The following is a 27402-nucleotide window of genomic DNA, read 5'->3' as shown; positions in this document are numbered from 1 at the left end:
AGCTGAGTCCAGGTGACAGGGTTGGAGGTGCTCAGCATACTGTTCTTTTGACTTTTCTATTTTACATATTGTATGCTACACAACAAAAAATGAGGGAGCAGAAGAAACCTCAATTTCCATATTTCTTGAGAAGAGTGAGACTGGCTGGTGCAACTCCTTAATGAAAGTCCCCTGAACTTGTCCCTTCTTCTCCATCCCATCGCCACTGGCGGGGTTCAAGACTCCTTGCCCCAGTGACACTCTGGAGAGAGCCAGCCTCCTCCTCACTGGGCTCCCAGCCCCTGTCTGTCCCCTCTTCCACAAGTTGCCAGAATGAGACCACGGATCACAGCACCCATGGACCTCCACCAGCTGCATCCCCCTCCACAGCCCACACCTCAACCCAAGTCCTGGGTGATGCTCTGGCCATGTGGACCCGTGCCCAGCTCCTTGAGTCTGCCCACCGTCTGGTCACCTCTTCTGCCTAGTAGGCCCTCTGTCCTGCCAACCTTCCTCCTTGGCTACTGGACCCCCTCCTCCCCACCCGAAATGACTTACTGCAGTGTCACCACGTCCAGAGCGGGACCATTTCCAGGCTCTGGCCTCTCGTTCTGCGTTCAATCCCTGCCCCCTCCTTCCACCACCTCTCACCATGTATACGCGCATCTCCTCTTTGGGACTCCAGTACGCAATTCCTATTAGGCACGGATGTGGAAAGGATGCTATATTTTGAGAGAATATGTACAAAGTGCCAGACAGCATGCTGGACTTTTGTAACTATTCCCTCCACAGTCCTAAAGCACAAGCATTTTTGTCGCCATTTTACAGATGTGAGAACTCAGATTGAGAAAGGGAAGCGATGTGGGGTGATACTGCAGTAGCAAGCAGACTCTTACTACCATCATAGAACCATGGTTAAATATTCACTATGTTCCGAGCCCTGGGCTGAGTACATGGCCTACAATGGCTAATTTAGGTTTTTTATCCCGAGAAGCCAGTATTATAGCCCATATACCCCAGAAGGAAAGCAGAAGAGACTTACCCAAAGTCCTACAAACGGTAAAGGGCAGCGTGGGATTCAAGCCTGTGCCCTCAGCTACTGAGTGGTCACAGTGTCACCTCCGCCAGTGCCCCGTGTGAACTTGGATTGCAGCCCTGTGACGCTGAGGCTGGCCTTTTCAGGTTTTCCATGGGCCCTGGCCTGAGCCTGGGGTCACAGCGATGACTGTTGATCACCAGGGCCTTCAGGTGAGGTGGGCAGGGCTGGCCACTGGCTGGTGGACTGGTGAGGATGCTGGTGACGAATACCCTGAATGGCTGGCAGTGGTCAGTTTGCCGGCCCTGACACTTACCCAATGGTGCAGCCGGCATCAGCCTCGATGGTCCAGATGCAGTTGAGGTTGTGCTCGTAGGGAGCTGGATACCCAGGGGACAGCACCTGCCCCGACACCTCTCCTCTCACTGTCCCTCCACACTCAGCTGAAAGAAATCCCAGAAGAGTGAGTTTCAGGGGGTGACCTGCGTGCACAGAGGCGCCCCCCCTGGCTCCTCCTGCCTGTGTGCAGGGTCCCTCTTGTTCAGCCCAGGTGGCTGAGTGCAGCATAGAGGAAGGGCCCTGGATGAGACTTGTATCTGGGATCTACAAAAGCCCCTACAAGTCAACAATAAAGAGAACAAACAGCTTGGTTAAAGAATGGGCAAAGCCTTTGAACAGACGTTTCTGCACAGAAAGTATACAAATGGCCTCTGAGCACATGAGAAGATGTGTAACATCACAGTCAATGGGGAAATGCAAATCAGAACCACAATGAGGCCCCACCTCACAGTCTCTAGGATGGCCGTAATCAAAAAGACAGACTGACTAATGTGTAGGTGAGGATGTGGAGAAACTGGAACCCTCAGCTTCCAGTTTCTAGCTGGTGGGAGCACAAAATGTTACAGCTGCTTTGGAAAGCAGTTTCCTATATACCTGCTCAAAATGTTAAACATAGCTAGTCAAGTGAAAGTGAAAGTGTTCGTTGCTCAGGTGTGTCTGACTCTTTGCGACCCCATGGACTGTAGCCCACCAGGCTCTTCTGCCCATGGAATTCTCCAGCAAGAATACTGGAGTGGGTTGCCATTTCCCTCGCCAGGGTATCTTTCCGACCCAGGGATTGAACCCAGGTCTCCTGCAGTACAGGCAGATTCTTTACTATCTGAGCCACCAGGAAAGCCCCAAAGCTACCTAATGACCCCAGCAGTTCTGCTGTTGCATATACACCCAAGAGAAATGAAAACGTAAGTTCAAATGAGAATTTGTACACAAATGACCATAGTATCATCATTCATAAAATCCAAAAAAAAAAAAAAGGGAAAAAAACCCATATGTCCATCAACTGATGAATGGATTAACAAATAAGGTATATCCATAGAACAGAATATTATGTGTTCATAAAAAATAAAGAGGTACTGCCACATAATACAACATGGATGAACAGAATGTTGAAAATATTAGCTAAGTTAAAGAAGTCAGGCACAAAAGGCCACAAGCTGCATGTTTCTATTTATATAAAATATCTGGAAGAGACAAATTTACAGAGACAGAGTACATTTGTGGTTGCCAAGGCCTGAAGAGGAGCAGGCAGTGGGGAGAGATTGCTAATGGGTATAGGGTTTCTTCTGGGGAGACAAGATGTTCAGGAATTAGATTGTGGTGATGGTTGTACAACCCCATGAATATACTAAAAGGCACTGAATGGTACAGTAAATGGGCCAACTCTATGGTATGTGAGGTCTATCTCATTAAAGCTGTTTAAAAAAGGTCCCTGGGGGTTGGGCTGACGGCCCACTCTATGAGCAAATTCCTTGAAGCTTCCTGGAGGATATGCAGGAACTCAAATCTGGTCATTGACAAGAACTGGTCATTGACAAGGCATTGCATTCTTCCTCCCAGAGAACTTGTGGTCTAGAGGAGGCGGTGGCCGCAGTGTGTGCCTAGGGCCCTGACTGAGCCATGCTCATGGCAAGTGATAGCACAGAGGTGGAGGTGACCAGCTTCCTTGAGTGCAGGGTCAGGAGAGGTGGGGTGGGTGGGAAGAGTGGGATGGAGAGGCCCAGGAAGAGGACGCTGCTGACAGGGAAGAGCACTGCAAACCTCCTGGGGCTGTGAAACAGCAGGGCAGCTTGAGGGACAGCATATGAGATGGGGCGTGGGGGGAAGCAGGGCTGAAGAGCTGGGCAAGCATCCTACATGGAAGGGCACTGCACCCCAGGCTGTTGCCTATTTCCTGTGTCAGAAGAAGAACCGCAGTGCTTATGCACGTGAGTAGACTCATCACTTTTACACACTTGCCCGTTAGAGAGAACACGCTGGGAGCAGTGTGAAGGAGCACAGAGGGGTGGACCTGGGAGTAGGGGACCAGTGAAGAGGTTCATACTTGCCATCAGAGCAGCCCCCTGGGTCAGAAGCTGGTGATCCTCCCAGTCTTCTTCCTCCCCATCATCTAACCCCCCTCTGGGCCCCTGGGCCTGAACCTCTGTGATTCTTTTCACACCTGGCCCCCCGCCCCATTGTTAAGAGCGGTGGCTCAGTCCCTTACCTTCCCCAGGGGGACAGAGTCCTCAGCCCCCCGCAGTGCCACCAGAAGGATCCTTCTAAAATACAGACCGGCCGCACCCCTGCTTACATTAAACCCTCCTTCCCCGGGTGAAGTCCATACTGCTTAGGGGAGACCATTAAGCCTCCAGAGGGCTCGCTTTGGCCTTTCCTGGCCCTCTCCTGGGAACTCCTGGTCCAGTCAAGTGTGACGAACTCCAGAAGCCCAGGCACACTGGACCTCTTCAGACCTCTCCTTGGACTCACAGTCTGACAGCATCTTCCACATGAGACTCTCCCTGCCCCATGTGGGGCTGACACGGTCCTCTTCAGTGTCTCCATTATAACATGATCAGGATTTTATCATAGCCTATATATTGTCACCTGCTTATTTAACTTCTATGAGTACATGATGTGAAACGCCAGGCTGGATGAATCACAAGCTGGAATCAAGATTGCCAGGAGAAATATCAACAACCTCAGGTATGCAGATGATACCACTCTAATGGCAGAAAGCAAAGAGGAACTAAAGAGCCTCTTGATGAAGGTGAAAGAAGAGAGTGAAAAAGCTGGTTTAAAACTCAACATTCAAAAAACTAAGATCATGGCATCAGGTCCCATCAGTTTATAGCAAATAGATGGAGAAAAAGTGGAAACAGTGACAGATATTATTTTCTTGGGCCCCCAAATCACTGCAGATGGTGACTGCAGCCATGAAATGAAAAGATGCCTACTCCTTGGAAAGCTATGACACACCTAGATAGCATATTAAAAAGCAAAGACATCAGTTTGGCCACCTGATGAGAAGAGCCCATTCACTGGAAAAGACTCTGATGCTGGGAAAGATTGAGGGCAGGAGGAGAAGGAGGCGACAGAGGATGAGAAGTTTGGATGGCATCACCAACTCAATAGACATGAGTTTGAGCAAACTTCAGGAGACAGTGAAAGACAGGGAAGCCTACTGTGCCACAGTCTATGGGGTCATAGACACAACTTAGCAACTGAACAACAACAATCTCCTTTACAAGACTATACACTCTCCGGCAGTAGGGATCTTGTCTTACTTATATTTGTACATCAAGTGCCCAGCATGGTGTTTGGCACATTATGTGCTCAGGTGCTCAGTCATGTCCAGCTCTTTTTGTGACCCCATGGACTGTAACCTGCCAGGCTTCTCTGTCCATGGAATTTTCTAGGTAAGAATACTGGAGTGGGTTGCCATTTCCTTCTCCAGGGGATCTTCCCAACCCAGGGATTGAATCAGTATTTCCTGCATTGTCAGGTGGGTTCTTTCCCACTAGTGCCACCTGGGAAGCCCTTGGTACCTTACAGATATTTTAACAAATGTTTATTGAATGAATACATGGGAAGATAGAAGATCAAATAAATGACAGAAGCTTATTGCTTTCCAGGCAAATGACTATGAAGGGTCTGAATCAAGGGAGCATGAGTCAAAATGAAGAGGAGATCTGCCGCAAAGCTTTTTAAGAAAGCTCTGATTAAGTAAGACCTTAGAAGAGGTAAGAGAAGATAGGGTCAGGGCCACAAATGGGAGACTGACCTTCATCTGTTGCTACAAAGGACCCATGACTCATCTCTTGGGCCCCGTGGCTTGACACGAGCCCACTAAGGCAGGGAAGGGAAGGGGTCCTTTTGCAGTGAGCCTGCTCAGGAGACTGGACCCTTTTCTTCAGCATCACTACCCTCGTGATGATGTTGGGATGGATTGTGCCAACCTGACTGAGAGATGCAGGGCTGAACAAGCCTGGAACAGGAAGTAAGGTGTGGGTGGGAGGATGAGCTCAAAGGAAGCCTGACTGGCTTCACAGGTAGCTCAAAAAGTGGCAGGGCATTATCCATGTTCTGGGCTGGAGCTTCCTTCCATATTCCTAATGGAGTAGCCCCTCCTACATCCCAGAGCCAAATGTTTGGAGGCAGTGGCACCGGGAGCATTTCCTTGTGGACACAACTGCCTGTTTCCTCAGGGGTCACTTTATCCGGGGACTGGAAGGGGCAGGGGCTGAGCCTGCTGGGGGCCAGCATGAAGCAGATGCACCAACAAGACCCCAAGACGCTCGTCTTTCTGATCTTCTCTCTTATCTCCATCCTAGAGCCCAGCTGCTTTGTTTGGGCTGTAGCATCCACCATGAACAAAGAAAACATCTGGATGTTGCAGCTATAGCAGTCATTTCTGATAGGCCATGATCAAGTCTACCACAATATGACACATGTAGAAATATACACACATAATTCCAAATACACAGCCTCCCTCCCCTACATGCTGCCCAAGGGAGTCTCAGTGGGGCAGGCTGCTGAAGGTTCAAAGTATAAATATTTTTCCCAGCACTGCTTGAGCAGATCCTCTAAGTTCCATCCGACTGGCAGATTAGATATTCAGAAGAACTTTTGGGGGGAGCCTTTCTGCAAAGCAAATAATTGTTTTGCAGTGTGAATCATCACCTCTTTCACATTTCGTTTGCTCTGGCTTGCCTATGGCCTCAGACAGTTGTCTGTTTATGTCTGTGTCTCCCTTGCTGGCCTGGGATCTGCTTTTTCCTGTATTCCCAGGGCCTGGCAGAGAGCCTGACACATGAATGAAAGAAGGAGATAGAAACAGGGAGGCAGGGAGAAAGGGACGAGGTGTGCCTGCGCTTGAGCACAAAGAGAGAGGAAGTCTCCAGAGGCCAGTGTCCTGTTCTATCCATGGTCAGGTTTAAAATCCTTGCCTTTAGACCCTCTGTTGTGTAACAGTGTCAAGATCCTGTTAACATACAGTTGTCTGGATGCTGGTGGGGAAAATATCACCCTCAACATCTCCCCCCCCCCCATGCTGGTTCACACCCTCAGCTTCACATTGGCTCAGGCTGCAGTACGCAACTCTTCTCTCCTCCCCTCTGGTGGGTGATGCCTGCCTGTCCTTTCAAGTCTCAATTAAAATACCACCTCCTAAGCACAACTTTCTCATATTCCCTCCACCCTCTGGCACCTACTCTTGTTACAGTGCTTATCTTGTATTACGATCTGTTCTGGGTCTCTTCTTGCCAGGGTGTGGGCTCCCCAAGGGCAGGAAGAATGCTTTATTCTTTCTTTTTTTCATTTCTCTGCTTCTGCACATACCCAGACATACACCTGCACCGATTCTGCCACTTGGCACTTGGTAGGTGCTTAAACATCCTCCCGGTGGAGGTTTTGCTTTTATAAGATCAGCCAGAGCTGCACAGCCAGCTGAGGTTGTGGGCCATGGGACACGGGATGGAATGAGGGAGAGGCCTGAGGATGCAGGACAAAGCAGCATGGTAGGAATCCTGCTCAGCAGGGACGGTTCATACACACAGTGAGGCAGGTGGTGAAAGGTAGATGGGCCAGACAGACAAAAGGACGAGCGTGAACTGTTCCCCACTTCTGCCTTGGACCACGTTTCTCTTGTCCTGTGACACGTGGATGGAGCTTCCAGACAGCCATTGCTGACATTCTGGAAGCACCACAGGGTTAAGACGGTGCTAGTTCATCATTGCATTCTTTCTTAAGTGTGAGATAGATCTAGCTCATGATCTGATACTTAAGGACAAGACAGATATTAACTCATCATCCTACTTTCTCTTTCAGCACACCTCCAGAAAAGGGAGCATGAACCCCATTTTGTCTACAGGGAAACTGAGGCCCAGAGTGAACTGGAGACTTATTTGAGTCATGGTGTTGCAGGAACCCTTGGAACCAGGCAAAGAGTCCCTCTTCCTTCTCACTGACTCTCCCACCTCTCTGTTGTCACCAGAATTACGACTCTCAGGGCATGACTTGGTCCTGGTCCCACTCGTTAAATGTGTGACGGTGGTGAAACACTGCCTGGATGCACTGCCAGGCAGGTGTGATGAGGCTGAGAGTGAGTGCGTGGGTGGCAGAGATGCAGGGCCAGTGATGACTCCCATGAATAGGAGGGTTCAGACAGCCCCAAGGCCCTGGAACATGGGGGCCAATGAGGGACCCTTAATGAGACCAGAGCTTGGAACTCCTCATTAGGGGGACAACCAAAGTGGTAAAAAAAATAACCCGCCTGCCAATGCAGGAGACATAAAAGATGTGGGTTCGATCCCTGGGTCGGGAAGATCTCCTGGAGGAGGGCGTGGTAACCCACTCCGGTATTCTTGCCTGGAGAATCCCCCATGGACAGAGGAGCATGGCAGGCTGCAGTCCATGGGGTTGCAAAGAGTCGAACCCAAAGGAAGCAGCTGAGCACGCAAGAGGGGTCACCTGCAGAGCAAGAGGCCTCCTACCGACACAAGTGGGCAGCGGCCGGTCCCAGGCCCTGCGCTCCCCACTCAGACACAGCAGCTCCTCACTGCCCCGCAGGCTGTACCCGGGGTCACAGCTGAAGGACACAGAGCTCCCAGCGAAATGGCCTCCATCATGAACCTTGTAGCCAAACTGGGGGGTTCCTGGGTCCTCACATTTGATGAGTTCAAAACCTGGGGAAAAGAGAAAAGAGTAAGCATGATATGCCTGGCACAAACCACATCCTGCAGCCCACCCCCCCACACCCCCATCCCAGAGTGTGCAGGTCCTTAAGAAAGCCACCAGCATGTGTCTTATGGAGCACTGCTTCGGGGCCACACAACTGTGCTCAGGTCAGGGTCTCTTAGAGAGTGCCCCCCCCGCCTGTCACTATACATAAGCGACTTCACTTATTTCTTCCAGGACAGCTTTTAATAGTTTCAGGTATAGGGTCTGGCTTTTCTGGGTTTGTTTGTTTGAGCCATAGCATTTTGCTAGCAGAAGCTGCTTTTCCAGTTTCGCTCATTGAGACATTCTGATAGGAAATATGGAAAAGTCATTTTGCATGTATGTTTCACAGCTCAGCTTCATCCTGCTGAAGTATATACTCTATTGAATGAGCCTGGAGAAGGAGACCTCTGTGAACTTACCGAGAGCTCCTCAGGCACAGTGGTCACCTGGGCCAGTTCTTGTGTTTTAGTCACAGGATTCTTTTAGGGACGAGTGACTATGCATTTCACAGCTGAGAATATTGACTGCGGAAGGTCACACAAATTGTTTCAAAGTCACCCAATCTCAGGTGATAGAAATGGAACTGGAAGGCAACTCTATTTAATCCTCTTCCATCGATGTGCCTGCAGTAACAGGCACAGACCCCATGTCCAGGCAAGAGGCATTGTGGGTAAACTCATTGTGTTTTTTTCTTTTTTTAATAGTTTTATAGAGATATAACTTACATACCAAACACTTGCCCATCTACAGTGTACAATGCAGTGTCTTTTAGTCTGTTCAGAGTTATGCGACTCTCAGTACAATTTACTTTTAGACACTTCTATCACCCCAAAAGGAAAATGAATTTTCCCCAACTTCTTCATCCCCAGGCAACTAACAATCTTCCTCCTGTCTCTACGGATTGGCCTATTCTGGACACTTCATATAAATGGGTCATGCAATACATATGTCTACATGTACTGTGATGGGCTTCTTTCACTTAGCATAATGTTTTCAAGGTTCAACCATGTTGCAGTATGGATCAAAACTGGATCCTTTTCTATGGCCAAATAATATCCTATGGTATGGATGGGCATATCACATTTTACTTACCCACTTATCAGTTGATGGATACTCACTGGATTTTAAAATAGCCTATAAAAAGCACATTTCTTTGTAGCTATTGGGCAAGTAGAAGCTCAAATAAATGAATAAAATAGCTGTGAAACCAAAGAACGGAGATACCACCCCAAGTATTCTGCAGCTGTGGACAAACCTCGGGTGTTTTCTCTTTTTGCAATAAGGAATAAGGGAGGGAGTCACAGTTAGGAAAAAAAGGAAAGAATCAACACTTGACTCTTCAGGAAGTGGTAAAAAAAGAACATAATTATACTTTAGTGTTTGCATTTTTTACATCTGCCTGTAGCCGAACATTATTTTATAAATGTCATGATTAGGAAAGGCTATCTTTGGTTGATTTAATTAAAAGACTCGGTGCTTATTATTTTTAGTGAGTTAAAGGTGATGAGTGAGTAAAAGGTGTGCTGTGACTCTGAGTTCAGTTAATCACGGGTGTAACCATGGAGCTGTATGCCAAGTGGCAGCTTATCCACATCACAGGCACAGGGTCTTAGGGGAAACAATCAGCTACATGTGCACCAGTTAGAGAAAATCAAACCCACTAATTGATGGGTGACGTGCTGGCACCCAGCCTCCCTGTGTGCGGAACCAGAGAGAGCCCGATTTCGTGGTCCATTCGGAAGTGAGGAAGACTTACTGGAGAACTGCAGCTCAAAGCCTTTGCTGGTGTTCTCAGCGTCAGTGATGAAGTCAAGCCACAGGCTGCTGGACGTGCTGTTCAGTGTCACTCCCAGCATCTCGGTGCGGCTGAACACCCCGAGCAGACGGGCAGAGCTGTTATTGCCATCGTAGACCTGGACACAGGAGAGACCCCAACCCCATGCTATCAGCACGACCTTGTCTGGAACAAGAGCTCCCTAACCCACAGCCTATGTTCCTAGAAATCAGCGCAGATAACAACTGTTAGAGGGGCACTGAGCCCCGGGATGCAAGGAAGACAGCAGACTGGAGTTGGCCACCATGTGGGTTATCAGTCCGTCTCGTTTCCTCTTGGTACCACTTTTGTGCTCGGCCCCATCTTGGTGTGAACCCGATCTCTAGGAACTGGTTGCTGTTCTAACCTTTCCAGGGGAGTTCTGGGCTTGTTCTCCTAACCCCCATATGGTGCCAGCTTACTCTTCAGCAGCTTGGGGAGGCCAGGTTGGGGCAGCCTGACTGCCCAAGCCATCTGTTTCTGCAGACACATAGGCTGCAGGCATTTGGCATTTCTGTACTGCAAGATACCCTATCCTGTCCTTTCATGATCTTAGACACCCAGGAGGTGAGACAGTTGTCCTCCTCCCTAATCCTACCCTGGCAGCTCAGTGGTGAAGAATCTGCCTGCCAATGCAGGAGATGCAAGAGATGGGAGTTTGATCCCTGGGTCGGGAAGATCTCCTGGAGTAGGAAATGGCAACTCACTCCAGTAGTATTCTTACCTGAAAAATCCCATGGACAGCGGAGCCTGGTGGGTTACAGTCCATGGGGCGTCAAAGTCAGATGCAACTGAGCACACATGCACAGTACCCCCACCCCACTGTGGCAGTGGCCTCAGTCTCACACTCTGCTGGACCAGGGCCCTGGGATCCAGCAGGATGAAGTTAAAATATCCAGGGTGTCAGATGTCACATATCTTCCCATTCCCCAAGCTCAGCCTCTGCCCCTTCCCTCCTAAAAAGCCAGGGCCTGCTGGGCTAGCCAGGGGTGGAATCATGCAGGCATCTGGCTTCCCTGACTCCCATCTGTCCCCTGAACTTCTGAGCACCGGCAAAGACAACACTCATCAGAATAATGAGCTGGCTCCCCAGGTTCCGAGGTCGCCGCTCCCTTCCGGATAATTGTGCAAATAACAACAGAAGTTGTGATTGAGTGAAGGACCCCCTGGAGCTTTGGTAAATATCAAAGATGGGATCTATGGGTGGGTGATGAATATTTGTGCATGGCACAGGATGTGGTGCCAGCTGCCAGCAAATTGGAACAATATTTCCATCCTACTATTTATGAAGCAAAGCTTTCTAAAAGAAGCCATCCTTCAAGCTAACAGTGCCGTATATTACAGAGATTTGTTCAGGCCCCTGAGAGCCTCAAAAGTCTGTTTCCAGATCCTGTATGCAATTGCTTTATGTCATGGATAGACTGGGAGAATTCCGGAGTACCGACAGATATAGAGATGACACCAATTCAAAGAGTTTCGCTCACTGCTACATCCAGATTGTTACAAAAATAGTTTTACCCATTAAAACATATATTTTCTAATTGACTGATCAAGGAATTAGTCATCAACATTTGCCAGTACCACACAGACACAACTAGTCACCATATGTTTCTTAATGGAAGATACCAATAACTATGGGGTCATTTTGTCAAAAAAAAAAAAAAAAAATTAAACCTGACTAAGATCAAGCCACTGTATCGAATTTCCAAGTTACAGGAAATATGGAGTACAGAGGAACATATGAAATTAATAAATTATAAATAAACAAGAAAGTCACAAATAAATAACAAATAAATTATTCCCAGGTGGCTCAGTGGTAAAGAATCTGCTTGTCGATGCAGGAGATGTGGGTCTGAGCTTCCTGGGTCAGGAAGATCCCCTGCAGTAGGAAACAGCAACCCACTCCAGTATTCTTGCCTGGGAAATCCCATGGACAGAGGAGCCTGGCAGGCTACAGTCCACGGGGTCACAAAAGAGTTGGACATAACTTAATGACTGAACAACAACAACAAAAAAAGAAGAGATGGAGGTAGAAACACAAAAAAATACTTGAGGCAACTAATCTAATGTGTAGATTTTATCTGGATCCTGATTCAAATAAAGTGTAAATTTTAAAAATATTATAATATTAAAAAAGATTTAAATATAATTGTGAATTATATTTAAAAATATAATTGTTGGCAAGTCATTGTCCAGAATATGTGGAAAATGCCCCGGCACAGAAGAAGCACCTAATAAATGTATGAAGTCAAAGTGTTAGTCACTCAGTTGTGTCCAACTCTTTGTGACCCCATGGACTGTAGCCTGCCAGGCTCCTCTGTTCATGGGATTTCCCAGGAAAGAATACTGGAGTGGGCTGCCATTTCAAAGAAATAAAACAATAGTTTCTTTTAGTAATTTTGTCTTTAAGTCCACCTGGAATTTTGGCATATGGTAAAAGATAAGATGGGCTTCCCATGTGGCACTAGTAGTAAAGAACCTGTCTGACAATGCAGAAGACCTAAGAGACACAGTTTGATCCCTGGATCAGGAAGATCCCCTGAAGAATTGCATGGCAACCCATTCCATTATTCTTGCCTAGAGAATTCCATGGACAGAGGAGCCTGGAGGGCTACAGTCCACAGGATCACAAAGAGTTGGACACAACTAAAGTGACTTAGCATGCACAAAAGATAAGATACATTTTCTTCCTGATTGATTAGCCATGTTTAACCAAACTCTGTAAATATTTCACCCATTATCAACTTTAAAGCCACCTTTATCACATATATAGTTCAACAAATTTTTTGGGTCAACTTTCTATGCTACCACAGTTATTTCTCTGTCTATTCCTACACATGAGCTGGACTTCTAAGGTGATGCTAGTGGTAAAGAACCTACCTGCTAATGCAGGAGACATAAGAGACACAGGTTCAATCTCTGGGTCAGGAAAATCCCCTGCGTGAGGGTCTGGCAATCCACTCTAGTATTCTTGCCTGGAGTATCCCATGGACAGAGGAACCTGGCAGGCTACAGCCCAGTCAGACATGACTCAAGCGACTTAACATGCATGCACATGAGCTATACTGTTTTAATTATGGTAGCTTTGTAATATATTTAAATATTTAGTAGGGCAAGTCCCCTCTCATTTGTCTTCTTTTAACTTAAGAAGTTCTTCTCTCATATTTATTCTTTTAGATAAACTCAAGGATTTTCTCAAATTGAGAAAAACAACTCCCCTCAAAAAAATAATTTCTATAATTCTCACTGATTAACATTAAATATATGGATTGATAACAGAGAAAACATATATCTACAGGATATTAAGTCTTCCTATCTGTATATATGACATCTGATTCCATTTAATAAAGTTGCCTTTTATATCTCTCAGTAAAAGTCTGTACTTATTCCTGGGCATTTTAATATTTTTTATTGATTTTGGCACTTGGCTCTTTGTATGCATTTATTTCCTAACAGAATATTGCTTGTCCATAAGAAAATGGCTTTGACGGTCCAGTTCATCATTATATATGGGTGATGGATTTATTCCTGACAAATCTGAGAGAATCTATACACATCCAGTACCTTTAACCTTCTTTTTTCTCTATTAGATGCTTCCACTTTTTTCAGCTTTATTGAGGTGTAATTGACAAATAAACTTGTTAATATGCATGAAACCACTACATCTAATAAGACAGGTCAGCAAGATGGCTGACTTCAAAATGAATATGTTAAGTGCATAGTGTTTAACACACAGTTACAATGTAACATTCCTATGACCATTTCCCCAAGCATATCTGCTTACACACTTATTCAAGTTTCTCCAGGGCATACATCTAGAACTAGAATGAAGAAGCAGGTCATACAGGGAAGGTACATCTTCAACTTTGTTAGATATTGTCAGTTTGCTCTCCGAAGAGTAAACCAATTTAATCTCTCTACCAGCAACGTATGACAGCTTTCATTAGTTTATATCTTAGCCAACACTTGCTATTTTCAGGAACTCTAAAATTTTCCAATATGATGGGTGTGAAATGGTTTCTTGTTTTAATTTTTATGTCCCTGATTATCACCAAAGTGGAACATCTTTCTATCAATTCTACACTCCTCTTCTGTGAATTGCCTGTCCATAGACTTTATTCAGCCCTGAATATGAAACCTCCCTGCATTTATTTTAGTTTTATGTCCTTCAGAATAGAGTTTTATAATTTTCTCAGTAAAGATTATACACATTTTTGTTAGGCTTATTCCTAGGTATCTTAACAGTTTTTGTTTCTATTATGAGGAGTCTTCCCCCTCTCTTATTACATGTTTGAACTGGTTGTAGAAACATCAGTGGCTTTGCTAAATTGTCTTATTGGTTCTGATAATTTATCGGTTGGTTGTTTTGTATTTCCCAAATAAGAGACAATTAGGATATTCCCTTCTAATTGTTACAGTTTATTTGTTCTTTTCTTTGTATAATTGTAGTGGCTTGGATCTGAATTCTATTGATGGTAGCAGAACAACTGGTCTTGTTCCTGACTTTAATCCTTAGGAAGTGTTGCCATTAAGTATAATGTTTGCTACAGGTGTTGGTAGAAAATTTTTTTCTTTATCTGATTGAGAACGTTCTGTCCATAGCTTTATGAGATATTTTTAAAAATCATGAATGAGTACTGACTTTCATCACATGTTTTGGGATACATTGGCAGGATCTTATATTTTTCTCTCCTCATCTGTTTATGGGCTTCCCAGGTGGTGCCCGTGGTAAAGAACCTGCCTGCCAATGTGGGAGACATAAGAGATGCAGGTTCACTCTCTGGTGCTGGGAAGATTCTCTGGAGGAGGGCTGGCAACTCACTCCAGTGTTCTTGCTTGGAGAATCCCATGGACAGAGGAGCCTGGTGGGGTATAGTCCATAGGGTCGCAGAGAGTCGGACAAGACTGAAGCAACTTAGCATGCAAATCTGTTTATAGAATAAAATTGCTGCTATTTGACAGAAATTTCACACGGGTTACCCAGTAAATAAAATTAAGAACTCTTCTAATGTTGACATAGTCTTATATTCCTGGAATCCATCCCGTTTGGTCATTTTTGTTTTAATGCACAGCTAGATTCAACATGATACTGTTAGGACTCCTGGTCTATGATCATAAGTGAAACTGGCCTAATACTTTATGCTGTCCTTATTCAGTTTGATATAAGTATTTCTACTTGTCCCATTTAAATGCGTGGGGAGATGGGTGCTAATTTTTCTCTTTTTGACACAGTTTGATTATTGTAGGGCTTAATTGTTCCATGAAGTTTTATGAGTTTATCTGTAAGACAGTCTAGGCCTGTGCACTTTGAGAGAGAATACGGGAGAATTCCCATGTTTTAAATGGCTATTGGTTTATTCTGATTTGTATTTTTTCTTGATATCAGTACTTTTCATCTATAAAAATTTTCCATCTCATTTAAGCTTTCATATTTTTTGGCTCATGCTTTTCCTGTTTTCATAATCTGTATCTTATCTATGACTATGTTTCTTTTTCATTATTAAAATTATATATTTGTGACTTCTTTATTCCTTGATCAGTCCTGCATATTCTGTCCAGAATTTTGTCTATTCTATTCTGCTATTTTTTTTTAAGTTTTCTTTTTTCAGTCATTTTTCCTTTTATCTTTAAACGTATCTTTCTTCTACTTTCTTTGGATTCATTCTATTATTCAGGCTACCTAAATCCTTATTTATTTTTAATCTAGATGATATGCCAGAGAGTAACAGAGGTATATTAAATCTTCTACAATGACTGTGACTTTATTAAAATTTTTTTCATTTCTAGCAATTTTTATTTAATTTATTCATGCTATGTTATTTGGCACATAAAGTTTTACTGTGGATTGATTGTACATTTTATTAATATAAGAGAACTCTCTTTTTCATTTCATTATGAGATGAGAGAAAAGTTCTCAAATTTATCTTATAATAAAGTGATTTCACTTTTCTGTGGTTTACCATCCTCTGTTCATTGCCTCCATTCCATTTTTAATTGGGTGATCATGTTTTTCATCTCTGTTCAATCTTTCCTCATCTCAGATTGCTCTGTTTTCATTATTGCCTATTTTTATGTCATAAATATAATATCCTCTCAAATCCTGCTAAGAATACAAATTAGAAGCTTTTAAAGTATTTTTTTTTCCTTTGTTGCTTACAGAGGGGGCAATTAAGTTTGACTGCTCAGACAGGTCCCTGTCCTCTGATCTACTGAATATTTGTACATATCCGGTTCATTTTCCTGTTGGCAAATCATGACAGAGGGAGAAGAAGAATGGATAGTGGAAAGACCCAGTCATCTCTAAGAGGGAGCAGAAGAATTAAGCCAAAAGAGGCCATAACATAGCAGGAGCCTCTCCTGGTGCTAAAGTGCGTGTGTGTGAAGGAGTGTGTGCGCACGCGTGTGTGTGTGTGTGTGTGTGAGATTGTGGCAGCCTCTTCCCTAATAAGCCTGCCCACTTGTGTTAGGCACCAGCCAAGGCATTGCTCTGCTTTACCCTGCTTGCCAACGACAGCCCAATAAAATTCAGAATGTCGTGTTGTGAGGGAACTTAGCTCTGGGAGGTCTCTCTGACCAAGTACAGTTTCCAGAAGCACTATTGGCACTGAGACCTGGTTCCTGCCAAAAGTCCCACCGTGTGTCCTTGGCTCCAGGCCCTGCTGTTCTGTGTGGCCTTAGATGCATTTACCCTTGAGGTTTCTAGCACTTAATCCACAGGAAAAACTTCACTTACATGAATTACAATTTGATCAGGCCCTTTCTCAATCTGGACCCCCTTTGGAGGGTATTCCATTTGGCAAAAATTTCTTTAAGTTGTGTGTGAAAGGCACCCTTGCCTAATTTCCCCTGTTTTCATGTCCCTTGAGTCATTTCCATGGGAACCTACATGTAGAGGATGTAGTTACATACATGGGCTTCGTGTGCCATTGTGAACTGGGAGCTGTCTTTCCACACTATGGCACTGAGAGGCCCTTCCTGCCTTGCGGATGTCAGAGGTCAAGATTTTGGTGGGAACCAATATAGTATAAATCAAGTAGTTCTGGGAGACAAGCTGGAGTATGTGTAGAGTGAGGTCTAAGAAACATTCAGTTATTAAAGGTAAGAAAAGACCAGGAGAGGGGAGGGTCACAAGAGCCAAAATACAGTCATTTCATAGGTTAGAAATACGAGAGTGTATGACAGGTTTGGAGGGTTGATCAGATCCACGTGTTGGGGAGATGACGGGTCTCCTTGGGCAGGAAGGAGTCCAGGGTATGCGCTGGGGCTTCTTGGGAGGGTCAGGTGTGTCCTCCGGACTGGAAATACACCGATGTTCTGGCAGATTACACAGGCCAAGGGCAGGATGCTTCTGGAGGTGACTTGAGGTGCTACTTCCTTTGGTCAAGGGAGATCAGAGTGACAAGTGTAAACGGCACTGCCGATGCAGCTGATGGCGGCTGCGGGTGGAAACTGTCACTGTGTGTTTCTTTTTGTTCCCAAACCGCTTGTGTCCCAGGTTCTCCTTGGGAGGGCAAGGGTTCTGAGGTGAAGAGTTAGAACAGGAAACCACAGGACCTCCCGGGTGCCCTGCCCTCTCCCTTCCCCAGACTCCTTTCTCAGTGGAAGCTCTGGTGGATACAGGATCATGTGAGTAGGTCAGAGCCACAGCCCAGTTTCCTGAGGAGGACCCTACAGAGGCCTAGAAATGGGGGAAGAGGCTCTTCAGCAACAAGGTCAAGCCCAGTATTAGAAGGCTGGTGGCAGGGTCCCTGGACAGCTGGCTGCAGAGACCAAATCTGAAGTCTTGGGAAGATCTCTCCAAGAAGCACAGAAAATCAGCCCTTCTCTCCATAGCCCCAAAGAACCATCTGAGGTCCTGACCCCTGCCTGAGCCCTCCCCGACCTCTGACCTGGGGATAATGCCCCAGGTCCCTCCTTTTTGACCCTGAGTGCATTCTAATGTCTCCCTGTGGTCTATTAAGCTGCACCACTTGACCCTCAGGCAGAAGCCTGACAGTGCAGTGGGGTATGCACACCTGCTGACCATGTCTTAAGTGCTCCTCTGAGTCCAGACCCCCCTGGAGACGATGCTTGGGCCCTGGTCACGTTCCACATGACCTCCAGCCACCGAGGAAGGGACCCCTCTGCTGATCCCGTCAGGCCACATGCACAAACTGCTGCTCACATTCCCCTCAAAACCTGAAAATTACATTATGCCTCAAAAATGCCTTCTTTTCCTGCACGGTAAACAACAGCTTTTCCCTAAGGTGTTCTCCATATCGTCCGGCTTTCATCAATTCCATCTGGCATACTAGAGCGAGGAAGTCACCTGGCCTTGCAGTCCCTGGGTGTGTCCTCCGAGGCTCTGCTGTAGGTGATGCAGAAATGAACGGAGAGCACTGCGGTCAAGGGGGATGCCTGAACACACCACCCTTGGAAAGTACAGGGCCTGGTATTGCTCACTTATGGGGAGATGCACACTGCTTTTATGCGTCTGGGGAGCTCAGGGCTTGAAGAATAGAGCTGAAGGAACCAATGACAGGGCCTCACTGCCTCCTGGGCCACTACCACATTCTGCTCTATTTGAGGCGTATCTGGTCCCAGCTGGTCATCTCTTAGTACGGCCTCTTGGGTTTAAGAATAATTAGGTAAGATTGAGAAAAACCTTCCACACAGACACACACACATAAACACATGCTCCAGATGGGAAGGTCAAGAGTATCATCTCTATATACAAAGCACAGTATACTCATTATATCTAGAGAGAGTCCTAAGGGGTGGAGATTGCTTAACGGTTTCTCTCTGGATTTTCTAGAGCTGTGACCTTTGGTTGTTGCTAACGTCTAGACTTCTCTAGTTACAGGGAATAAAACTATTCTAGACTATGCAAAAAAAACAAAAGTTCTTAGCCTAGGATGACAATGAACCTACTCCATGTGAGATTTTCCTTATAGTTCCTTTTAATAAGGCAGCTCTTTGATAAATTCTCCAGAGTCAAGTCTTTGGTTACACACATACACACATCATGTATTATTGGGGGTACACAGTTAACCACACACACACACAGAAACACAAGTCATATGTATGCTCAGTGTCTTAACAAGGCCCTCTCTATAAGCCTTTTTTTAGTTCAAGTCCTCTCACTTCTTTCTCTTATGGAGATCCTGAATTCACCCTCTTTAACCCCACTGCTACCTGTGGACCACCACCATGGCACACAGAAGCTGCTGAAACAGCCAAGTCATTTACTGAAACATAAACTCAAAACATACACAGATTCACTCACACAAAACACAGACAGGCATAGACACAGATCCCCCAAACCAAATACACACACAGACACAGATGCACGCACATGAAGAAATGTACATCTAAACAGACAGTATCCACACGTATTTATGATTTCTTCCTTATCCAGGCTGATGGTCAGAGTTCATGATGGAAAACCTGATCCACTGACCTACTACCCCCACTCCATCACATACATATTTGAGAGCAGTTGGCTCCTAAGCAAACTCTAAATCCACGTTCTTTAGAATACATGCATCTACCCTTCTCTCTTAGGTTCTCACTTCTCCCGGATGAGTGAGGACAATATCTTGGGACTCAAGGGGAAGAAGAAAAGTTAAGTCCTTCACGTAGAGACCAATGAGCATAGTGACCACACTTCTGCAGCCCGTAACATGTGTACGCTGTGACATCTCTCAGTGTTACCTTGAGGACATCTCCTTCAGAGAGTTCAAATGCCTTGGCTTTGAGCTGAATTCCCTTTCCCGGCTGGGTCTGGATGGAGTAGATGCATTCGTGGTTGTTACTGTAGTTCACAGGAAAGTTGGGGGACAGCAGAGTGCCCTGAGTGCCCGTGACCGAATTCCCACACTCAGCTGGAAACAGAATCACAATAATCACAGATTAATGCCAGCCAGCTACATCCGGGACGCAACACACAGTGCTGGAGAACCTCAAAAGATGACGAGTCGCTTGCCTCTCTACCTGCTAGAGTGCCTGCTCACCCACCCACTTGTCTGCCCGTCTACAGGACTGCTAATCAAAGCTGCTGTTTTTTTTTTAACACCAGACTACCTGTAGTTCTGCTTGGTCCCTTTTTACTTCTCTCCTTCAGTTTGTCTGTCTTTCTTCTTTAGGAATAGAAACGAACCCACCAGTCGTCCTTCACTTTTAAAGTGTCATGAAGCAGCTACTCTCCCATCTGCCCATATAGTATCATAGCAACAGAAATGACCAGGGAGGGCAGCAGGGGAAGCTGGGGGCAACCAAGTGAGGAGGGATGCAGCCTTTCAGTATCAGAGGATAGCAACAAAGAGGGGACAAATTTGAATAATAATTACTAGCATCTCCCAAGCTTTACAAAAAACGTTTCAGCCATTAATCACAAACTGATTATCATCCCTGTTTTAAAGATAAAGACTCTGGTACTTAGCAGTTTAGACTGTCAAACAATCTTATTCAAGAAGAGGAGGGGGCTGACAACTCAACCCTCTTGATCCTAGAATTTAGGGCCTCTGAGGCTCTGGAGAAAGGTTTGGCGCAGACCCATGGAGACCCTGTGTTGTGCAACAGCTAATGAATTCACACCTTCCTCTTAAAATCTGTCTCTTCCTGCAGAATTAGTCATTCTTTCCCCATTGTTCCTATACCTTTATTTTTAGTACTTGACTTATTTTGTTAACATTTCTCTCTCCTCCACTTCACTGCAGATGCTTTCGGACTTGGTCATATTTCTGCACCCGCAGCACCCACCCGTTCACTTGGCGCCGGGGCAGGACAGGCAGCAGTGATGAAAGGGGAGGTATCTCAGGGCAGGCCGTGTGCTGAAGGACTCTGCAGTTGGCTCCCCAGGGGCTTCAATAATTATGAAGCCACTCCCTAGGCTTCCCTGTGGCACAGCATCTACCAGATTGCACCCTGTTAGCTTGTTACTTGTCTGTACCCCTACCCAAACTGTGAGTTACTTGAAGGTCAGGGTCATGCTTAATGAATCCATGAATTTGCAAGGCTTAGCCAAGATAGTCTGTAAAATAAATATTTGCCAAATGAATGAATGAATAAACATGGAGGACACTGACCTCAGAGGATGGACAGCTCTAAAAATAATTAGATTCTGGAAGGATATAAGTACCCGGCCAGATGGCAGGCCCATTATTTGTCTGGACATATGGGGGGTCTGGAGCAAGGTTTGAATCTCTGAAGTTGAGGGTTACAAGCCTGCTTTCTCCAAACTACACCTCAGTGTCCCTGTTCTAGGCATAGTCATTGGCTAGAAGGGCCCTGAGGTCAGCCAAGGGGCTTCTGACTACACATTCAACTCCGCTTGTCTAAGCCTGGGGTATCCTGGGCCACAGCAGTGTGAAGGGCGCATGTGATGCAAGAAAACTCAGAGTGGAGCCTCTTGTGGGCTTAGTTGTACCTTTGTGTGTTCTCTTGTCCCCAGGGCTGTTCCTTAGACCTTTAAAGACAGTGATCATGTTCCACCTACCAGTCCCTACTTTTTCATCCAGCTCTACTCCCTGGGTTCTTTTCATTTCAGGACCAGCTTCAGTTTCCTAAGACTTTACCTTAACCGTTACTATGGACTGTGTGTTTGTGTCTCCCTGACAAATTCTTATGCTGAAGCCCAGATCCCCAGATATGATGAGGTGAGAGCCCTCATGGTGGGATCAGCACCCTTATCAGCAGAGGAACCGACCACAGCCCAGTCCGTCTGCTGTGTGACCATACAGCAAGAAGGCCGCTATCTGGACACCAGGGAGGGGGCCTCCACCTGACACTGAACCTGTTGGCACCTTGATCTGGAACTTGCTAGCTTCCGGATCTGGGAGAAAGAAATGTTCATCATTGAAGCCACCCGCAAGCGGGTATTATCTTACAGCGGCTCAAACTGAATAAGACAGCCATCATTTGTCTTGGAGGAGAAATCTCGCTTTGCAGGACTTTCAATTCAGCCTGATTGCAAAGTGTTCAAACATGCATAATGAATGTGCTGGGCGGGGGCATAAAACTAAACCAGGGGTGGTAGACAGGAACCCTGGAGGCCACTGATACTTTAGGTGGATATTATTTCTAAAGTGTGGATGTGTTTTGGGTGCCCTCCGATGAAGGTGGGTATTTGGGCAGGGTGTGCTGAAGGATGTGCATATTTAGACATGCATTATTACTCAGTCCCATCACATGGGCAGCCCTCTGAAGCAGCTCTCCATCATCTCTGGGGTCACACGGTATTCCCTTCTGTCTAGGGAATGGCATGTGGTGCAGTGGGATGAGCACAGACCTTAGACACAGACAGACCAGTTATATCAACTCTCTGAATCACAGTCTCTTCATCTGCCTCCAGCTGGACAATAACAGCATCCACATAAAGCTAGAGAGGATTCAGCTATGAAATTTTATGATGAAAAGGATGAATATTTGGGCTTCCCAGCTGGCGCTAGTGGTAAAGAACTGGCCTGTCAATGCAGAAGACATAAGAGATGAGGGTTCGATCCCTGGGTTGGGAAGATCCCCTGGAGGAGGGCATGGCAATCCACTCCAGTACTCTTGCCTGGAGAATCTCATGGACAGAGGACCCTGGTGGGCTGTGATTCATACGGTCGCAAAGAGTGGGACACAACTGAAGTGACTTAGCAGCAGCAGCAGGTGAGTATATAGGAAGTGGTTTGCACCTGGCTGCAAATGTTAACTGCAGCCATGGAATTAGAAGATACTTGCTCCTTGGAAGGAAATCTATAACAAACCCAGACAGTGTATTAAAAAGCAGAGATGTTACTTTGCCAACAAAGGTCCACATAGTCAAGCCTATGGTTTTTCCAACAGTCATGTATGGATGTGAGAGTTGGACCATAAAGAAGCCTGAACATCAAAGAATTGATGCTTTCGAATTGGGTTGCTGGAGAAGACATCTGAGAGTCCCTTGGACTGCAAGATCAAACCAGTGAATCCTAAAGGAAATCAACCCTGAATATTCATTGGAAGGACTGATGCTGAAGCTGAATCTCCAATACTTTGGCCACTTGAGGCGAAGAGTCAAGTCTTTGGAAAAGACCCTGATGCTAGGAAAGATTGAGGGCAGCAGGAGAAGGGGGTGACAGAAGATGAAATGATTAGGTCGAATCACCGACTCAATGGACATGAGTCTGAGCAAACTCCAGAAGACAGTGAAGGATGGGGAAGCCTGGTGTGCTGCAGTCCACAGCGTAGCAAAGAGTTGGACATGACCTAGCAACTGAATAACAACATAGCACCTAGTAGGCCCTCAACAAGTATTATTCCTTTCTCTCCCCATCTAACCCAACGAATCTGCATAGCTTATCTGCTTTTATTTGGAGCTCTAAATGCCCGGGCTCTGGGAGTATCAGGAAGCCCATGAAGCTTCCTGGGAAGCAGGTGTTCATTGTCTGACATTCACAGCGCCCTCACTGTTCCTGATGCCTCTTGCTCACCACCTAGTTCCCGAGAGTTGGTTTTCGTTACGTGTGGGCCTTGGTGTAGTTTTGCATTCCCTCCTGCCCCTGGCTTGCTGCACAAGAGCTAGAGGCCATTTCTGCCCCTGCACGGCTCTCACGTCTGTCGCATACACCCAACTCCCTGATAAGGAGGGAAAGGGGGCCAGCAGCTTCAGATGGACCCCTCCGCCAAGGCCTTTTTCCAGGGCACCAGGGAGTGTCCAGGAGGTAGAGGGACATGGCACTGGCTTCTGGGAGAGCTTCCGAAGTATTAGGGGAGGTGAGCAGATGCATTGAAAAGTCAAACACGAGCATAAATGAAAACAAATAAACATTCCAGAGGAACACACAGTCATCTGTGCTGGAAAGTACTGCAGCTGATTCAGGCATCTTTGACTTCTGTCATCCCATCAGAAGAGGTCTCATTAAGGGCAAGGGCTGTGTCATGCCCCTCAGTCTGGGGCACCCCCCGAGGTGGAGAGTTAGGCCTGCTCCATCACACGGGGCTCCCAAGGACAGGGTCATGTCTCCTTCTGCAGAATGGGGTCCTCTGGGGTCAGGGCTGTCCCTTCCACATCCAGTTTAGGGGACCCTGAGGTCAGGGGCCGCTGTGTTGCCCACCACACCATGAATTAGAGCCCAGAGCTGTTTATCTCCTTCTCAGCAGGGCATGTTCCTGGTAAGTCATCCAATTTACACCTCCAGTGCATATGGCAACTGGGAGCATCTCCCGAGTGGGCATTCCCATGATACCTCCAGCCTGAGGATCTGTTGCGGGGCTGGCGGTAATTAGAGGTGATTATAATTGCTGTGAGGTATTAATACATACAAAACAGAAGACAAATGGAATAATGAAAATATTGTGAGGTGCCACGAACAAACAGTAATTGGAATAATAAGTTACAGAATGAATTTATGGAACAAGATCAATGAGGTGAGAGCTTAGGGCGTGTGCACATCTGCGGTCCTGGATAATCCCATTCAGGAAAAACTCCCCTCAGAACCACTAAGCTGAAGACATTTTTCCAGAGAAGAAGAGAGCTGCTAGTAGCCAGGTTGAAACAACCTACACAGTGGGAGCTACATGTGTGTCTGCATGTATGCACAGGTTAGGGTGGTCGTACGCTCTACGGCAGGGGTCCCCAACCTCTAGGATCTAAGGCCTGATGGGCTGAGGTGGAGCTGATGTAATGATAATAAAAATAAAGTGAACAACAAATGTAATGCATTTAAATCATCCTGAAACCATCCCCTGCACGTCGGTCTGTGGAGAAACTGTCTTCCACGAAACTGGTCCCTGATGCCGAAAAGGTTGGAGACCGCTGCTCTGGGGGGGATGATTACAGGAGGAAGAATAAACTTTGAGATCACTTAATTGATCAAAAATGGGATTCTTCATCTATTTGTCTTAATGTTTCCCCTCTGAGATCTTGAAAGGTTATTGGTTGTTGGTCATTGATAAATAATGATAAAAATGATAAAAATGTTATTGGCCAAAGTTTGATAATCATACGACACTCTGCTGGTTTATGCAAATCATGTCTTCTAATCTGGAGTAAAACCTGTGAGCTGGGTATTGCTATCTCTGCTTTACAAATCCAGAGAAGCTGGGGCTGATGGGATTGGGTTGGCCTGCCAAGATCCAGTGGCTGGTAAATGGCAGAGCAGAGAACTGACCTTGGGCCCATGTGATCGACCAGCCCGAGCCCAGCCCATCTCGCCATCCTGTTTATGGCTGTCCCCTACAGAGCCCCCAGGGCTCCAAAACCCCTATTTCGGTCGGTGCAGCGCTGTCTTGATCTGTTTTGGTACATTGGGTTTTCTTTAATATTGAACATGAGTTCCTAGTGGCTAACAGTGACCATGGTAAGTACTCCATTGAGCCAGCCTGTGTCCATATACCCCATGGTGTCAGTATCGAGCAAGCAGGGCATGAACTTTATACACGTGAGACAGCCAGCAACTGTCCCAGTTCCCTGGAGTGTCACCCCATTTCTCTGCACCCTCTGGGCCTGGGGCTCTGAAGAGTCTTCTCCAGCTCCTTGGCAAGGAGGCCAGCAGGGCCTTGGGTCATAGGGTTCTTGTTCTCCACTCCATCAGCTACTCCTTTAACCTCATCATCTACTGTTTTTCCCATCACTCACTCCAAACTGGCCTCCAAGCTGTTCCTGAACAGTGAGCATCCTCGTGGCTTGGGGCCTTGGCACTTGGCCCCCTCGTCCCCCATGAATTAGCTCCTTGGATGCCTTCAGATCTCTACTATATATGGTTAACCCATCAGATAACCCTTTCCTTATCACTTTTTATAAACACTTCCCACACTTTCTAAGCTGACTTACTCTTTCTCTCTAACCCTCAACACTGCCTGCCACATTACACATCCATGTGCTTATAGCCCATCTCCCTCCACCAGAATGTGAGACCAGGGGTGGAAAGGCTTCCTCTGTGTTGTTCAGTTTTATATTCCCAGCATCTAGAAGCATGTCTGACCTGCAATGGGTGCTCTAGAAATGAAGTTAACTCTTGCTTCCCTCTGCCCTCTCTCCTCCCCAGTTGAATGGATGGAGTCTTTCTGGAAAGTCTCAAAAGTGAGCACCCTCACTGAACTAGTATTTATCAGCCCTCTCTTCCATCACATGGGGACTCTTCATAGGCAAACATCATACCTCCTTCCCATAGGTCCACCCACACTCCACCCAGACTTCTCTGCAAGAGGCATCCATAAGCCATGGGAACATGCGTTAAGGGTGGAAGTTAACAGTACGGAAGTTGATTTCATCCAAGTGCCTCTTGTGGACCCACTTTGTAAAGGTCAGCTGAGGCTACCAAACAGCCCGTGAAGCAGGTGTTGACTGCCATCCTTCCTGTAGAGATAAGGAGGCTGGAGCGGAAGGAGGGTAGGCCACCCACCCAAGGTCCCACTGCAGGTGACCGTGGGCTAAGACACTTCTCAAACCCAGTCCCATTGGCCTCTTGGCCCATGTGTGTTCCACCACCTCACAGCAATTGACTAAAGTTCGGCCAACCCCCTTAGTGAAGCAAAATGAAAGCACGTGACCACCTACCAACACACCTTGGCAGAGGCGAACTCCACAGGCGCCGTCTGCCCCCCAGGCACGTGATGCGGGCCGTGCCCTCCAGACGGTACCCGGGGAAGCAGGAGAAGGTCAAGGTGTCGCCTACGCCGAACTGCAAGCCCTTCCGGATGCTGTAGGCTGGGACCTCAGGCTCCTCGCAGGGTTCCAGGTCATACTCTGGAAGGGAGGCAAGAGAGCCGGGGTCAGAGACAGAGGAGGGGAACACAGACAAAGATGCCAGGGAGAAGAGGGTGAGAGAGGAGGACAGACAGAGGCACAGGATATGCAGGGATCCATGGAAGGCAAGAAGAGAAGGAGGGAGAACTTGAGAGGGAGAGAGGCTGGTGAGAACAGGCAGGTTGTGCTCCAGGCGGTCTGAGCACTTCCTAGCCAGGAGGCGTGGGATAGGGCACTGTGTTTCTGGAGGCTTGCTTCCCAGGGGTATTTATGAGGCTGACCTGTCCCTCCTCTAACCCTTCATCTCCACATGAACCCCAGCTTCAGGCTTACAGACCCTCCTGCCTCTTTCTCCCGGATACCAAGCCAATTCAATTCAATTCAGCCTGGTTCTAGAGGGGTCAGAATGCAAGACCCAGCCTAGGCCAATTCAGTTCAATTCAGCCTGGTTCTAGAGGGGTCAGAATGCAAGATCCAGCCTAGGGCAATTTACATTCGGAAAAAGAACAGAAGAGCTGAGTTCGGTTAAAGTTGTGTCTCAGGAACACTGACACTTGAGGCGGATGGCAAGTGTGATGGAGTGGCACTGCTGGACCAGGGACCTGCCTCTAGTGACTTTATGTCTCTAGTGATGACACAGAAGTACCTTTCCCCTCATCCTCATGGGCAATGCCCTTCTGGGACACTGTACCCCAGGGCTCTGTGTGGTTGGGAAAAAGAGACAGGATAAGGCAGACGGGACTGGCTCAGTGGTAACGAACCCTTCTGCCAATGCAGGAGCCACAGGAGATGTGGGCTCTATCCCTGGATGGGGAAGATCTCCTGGAGAAGGAAATGGCAACC

The 27402-nt window shown here is 46.7% G+C and overlaps 1 protein-coding gene across 2 annotated transcripts in view; it reads right to left on the bottom strand.

The window, feature by feature from the left end:
* Positions 1-27402, bottom strand: part of CSMD2 (CUB and Sushi multiple domains 2) — a 684323-nt gene that overhangs the window by 180308 nt on the left and 476613 nt on the right. For both annotated transcript variants that reach the window (XM_043878199.1, XM_043878200.1), the window contains exons 21-25: positions 26371-26559; positions 19560-19729; positions 9810-9966; positions 7825-8016; positions 1332-1458 (exon numbers count right to left, since the gene is read on the bottom strand). In XM_043878199.1, coding sequence (XP_043734134.1) covers positions 1332-1458; positions 7825-8016; positions 9810-9966; positions 19560-19729; positions 26371-26559 — 835 coding nt within the window. The remainder of the gene's footprint in view (positions 1-1331; positions 1459-7824; positions 8017-9809; positions 9967-19559; positions 19730-26370; positions 26560-27402) is intronic.

Source organism: Cervus elaphus, chromosome 20, assembly GCF_910594005.1.
Source record: "Cervus elaphus chromosome 20, mCerEla1.1, whole genome shotgun sequence".
In the NCBI taxonomy this organism is placed as follows: Eukaryota; Metazoa; Chordata; class Mammalia; order Artiodactyla; family Cervidae; genus Cervus; species Cervus elaphus.
This window is presented reverse-complemented; position numbering and strand designations above follow the sequence as displayed.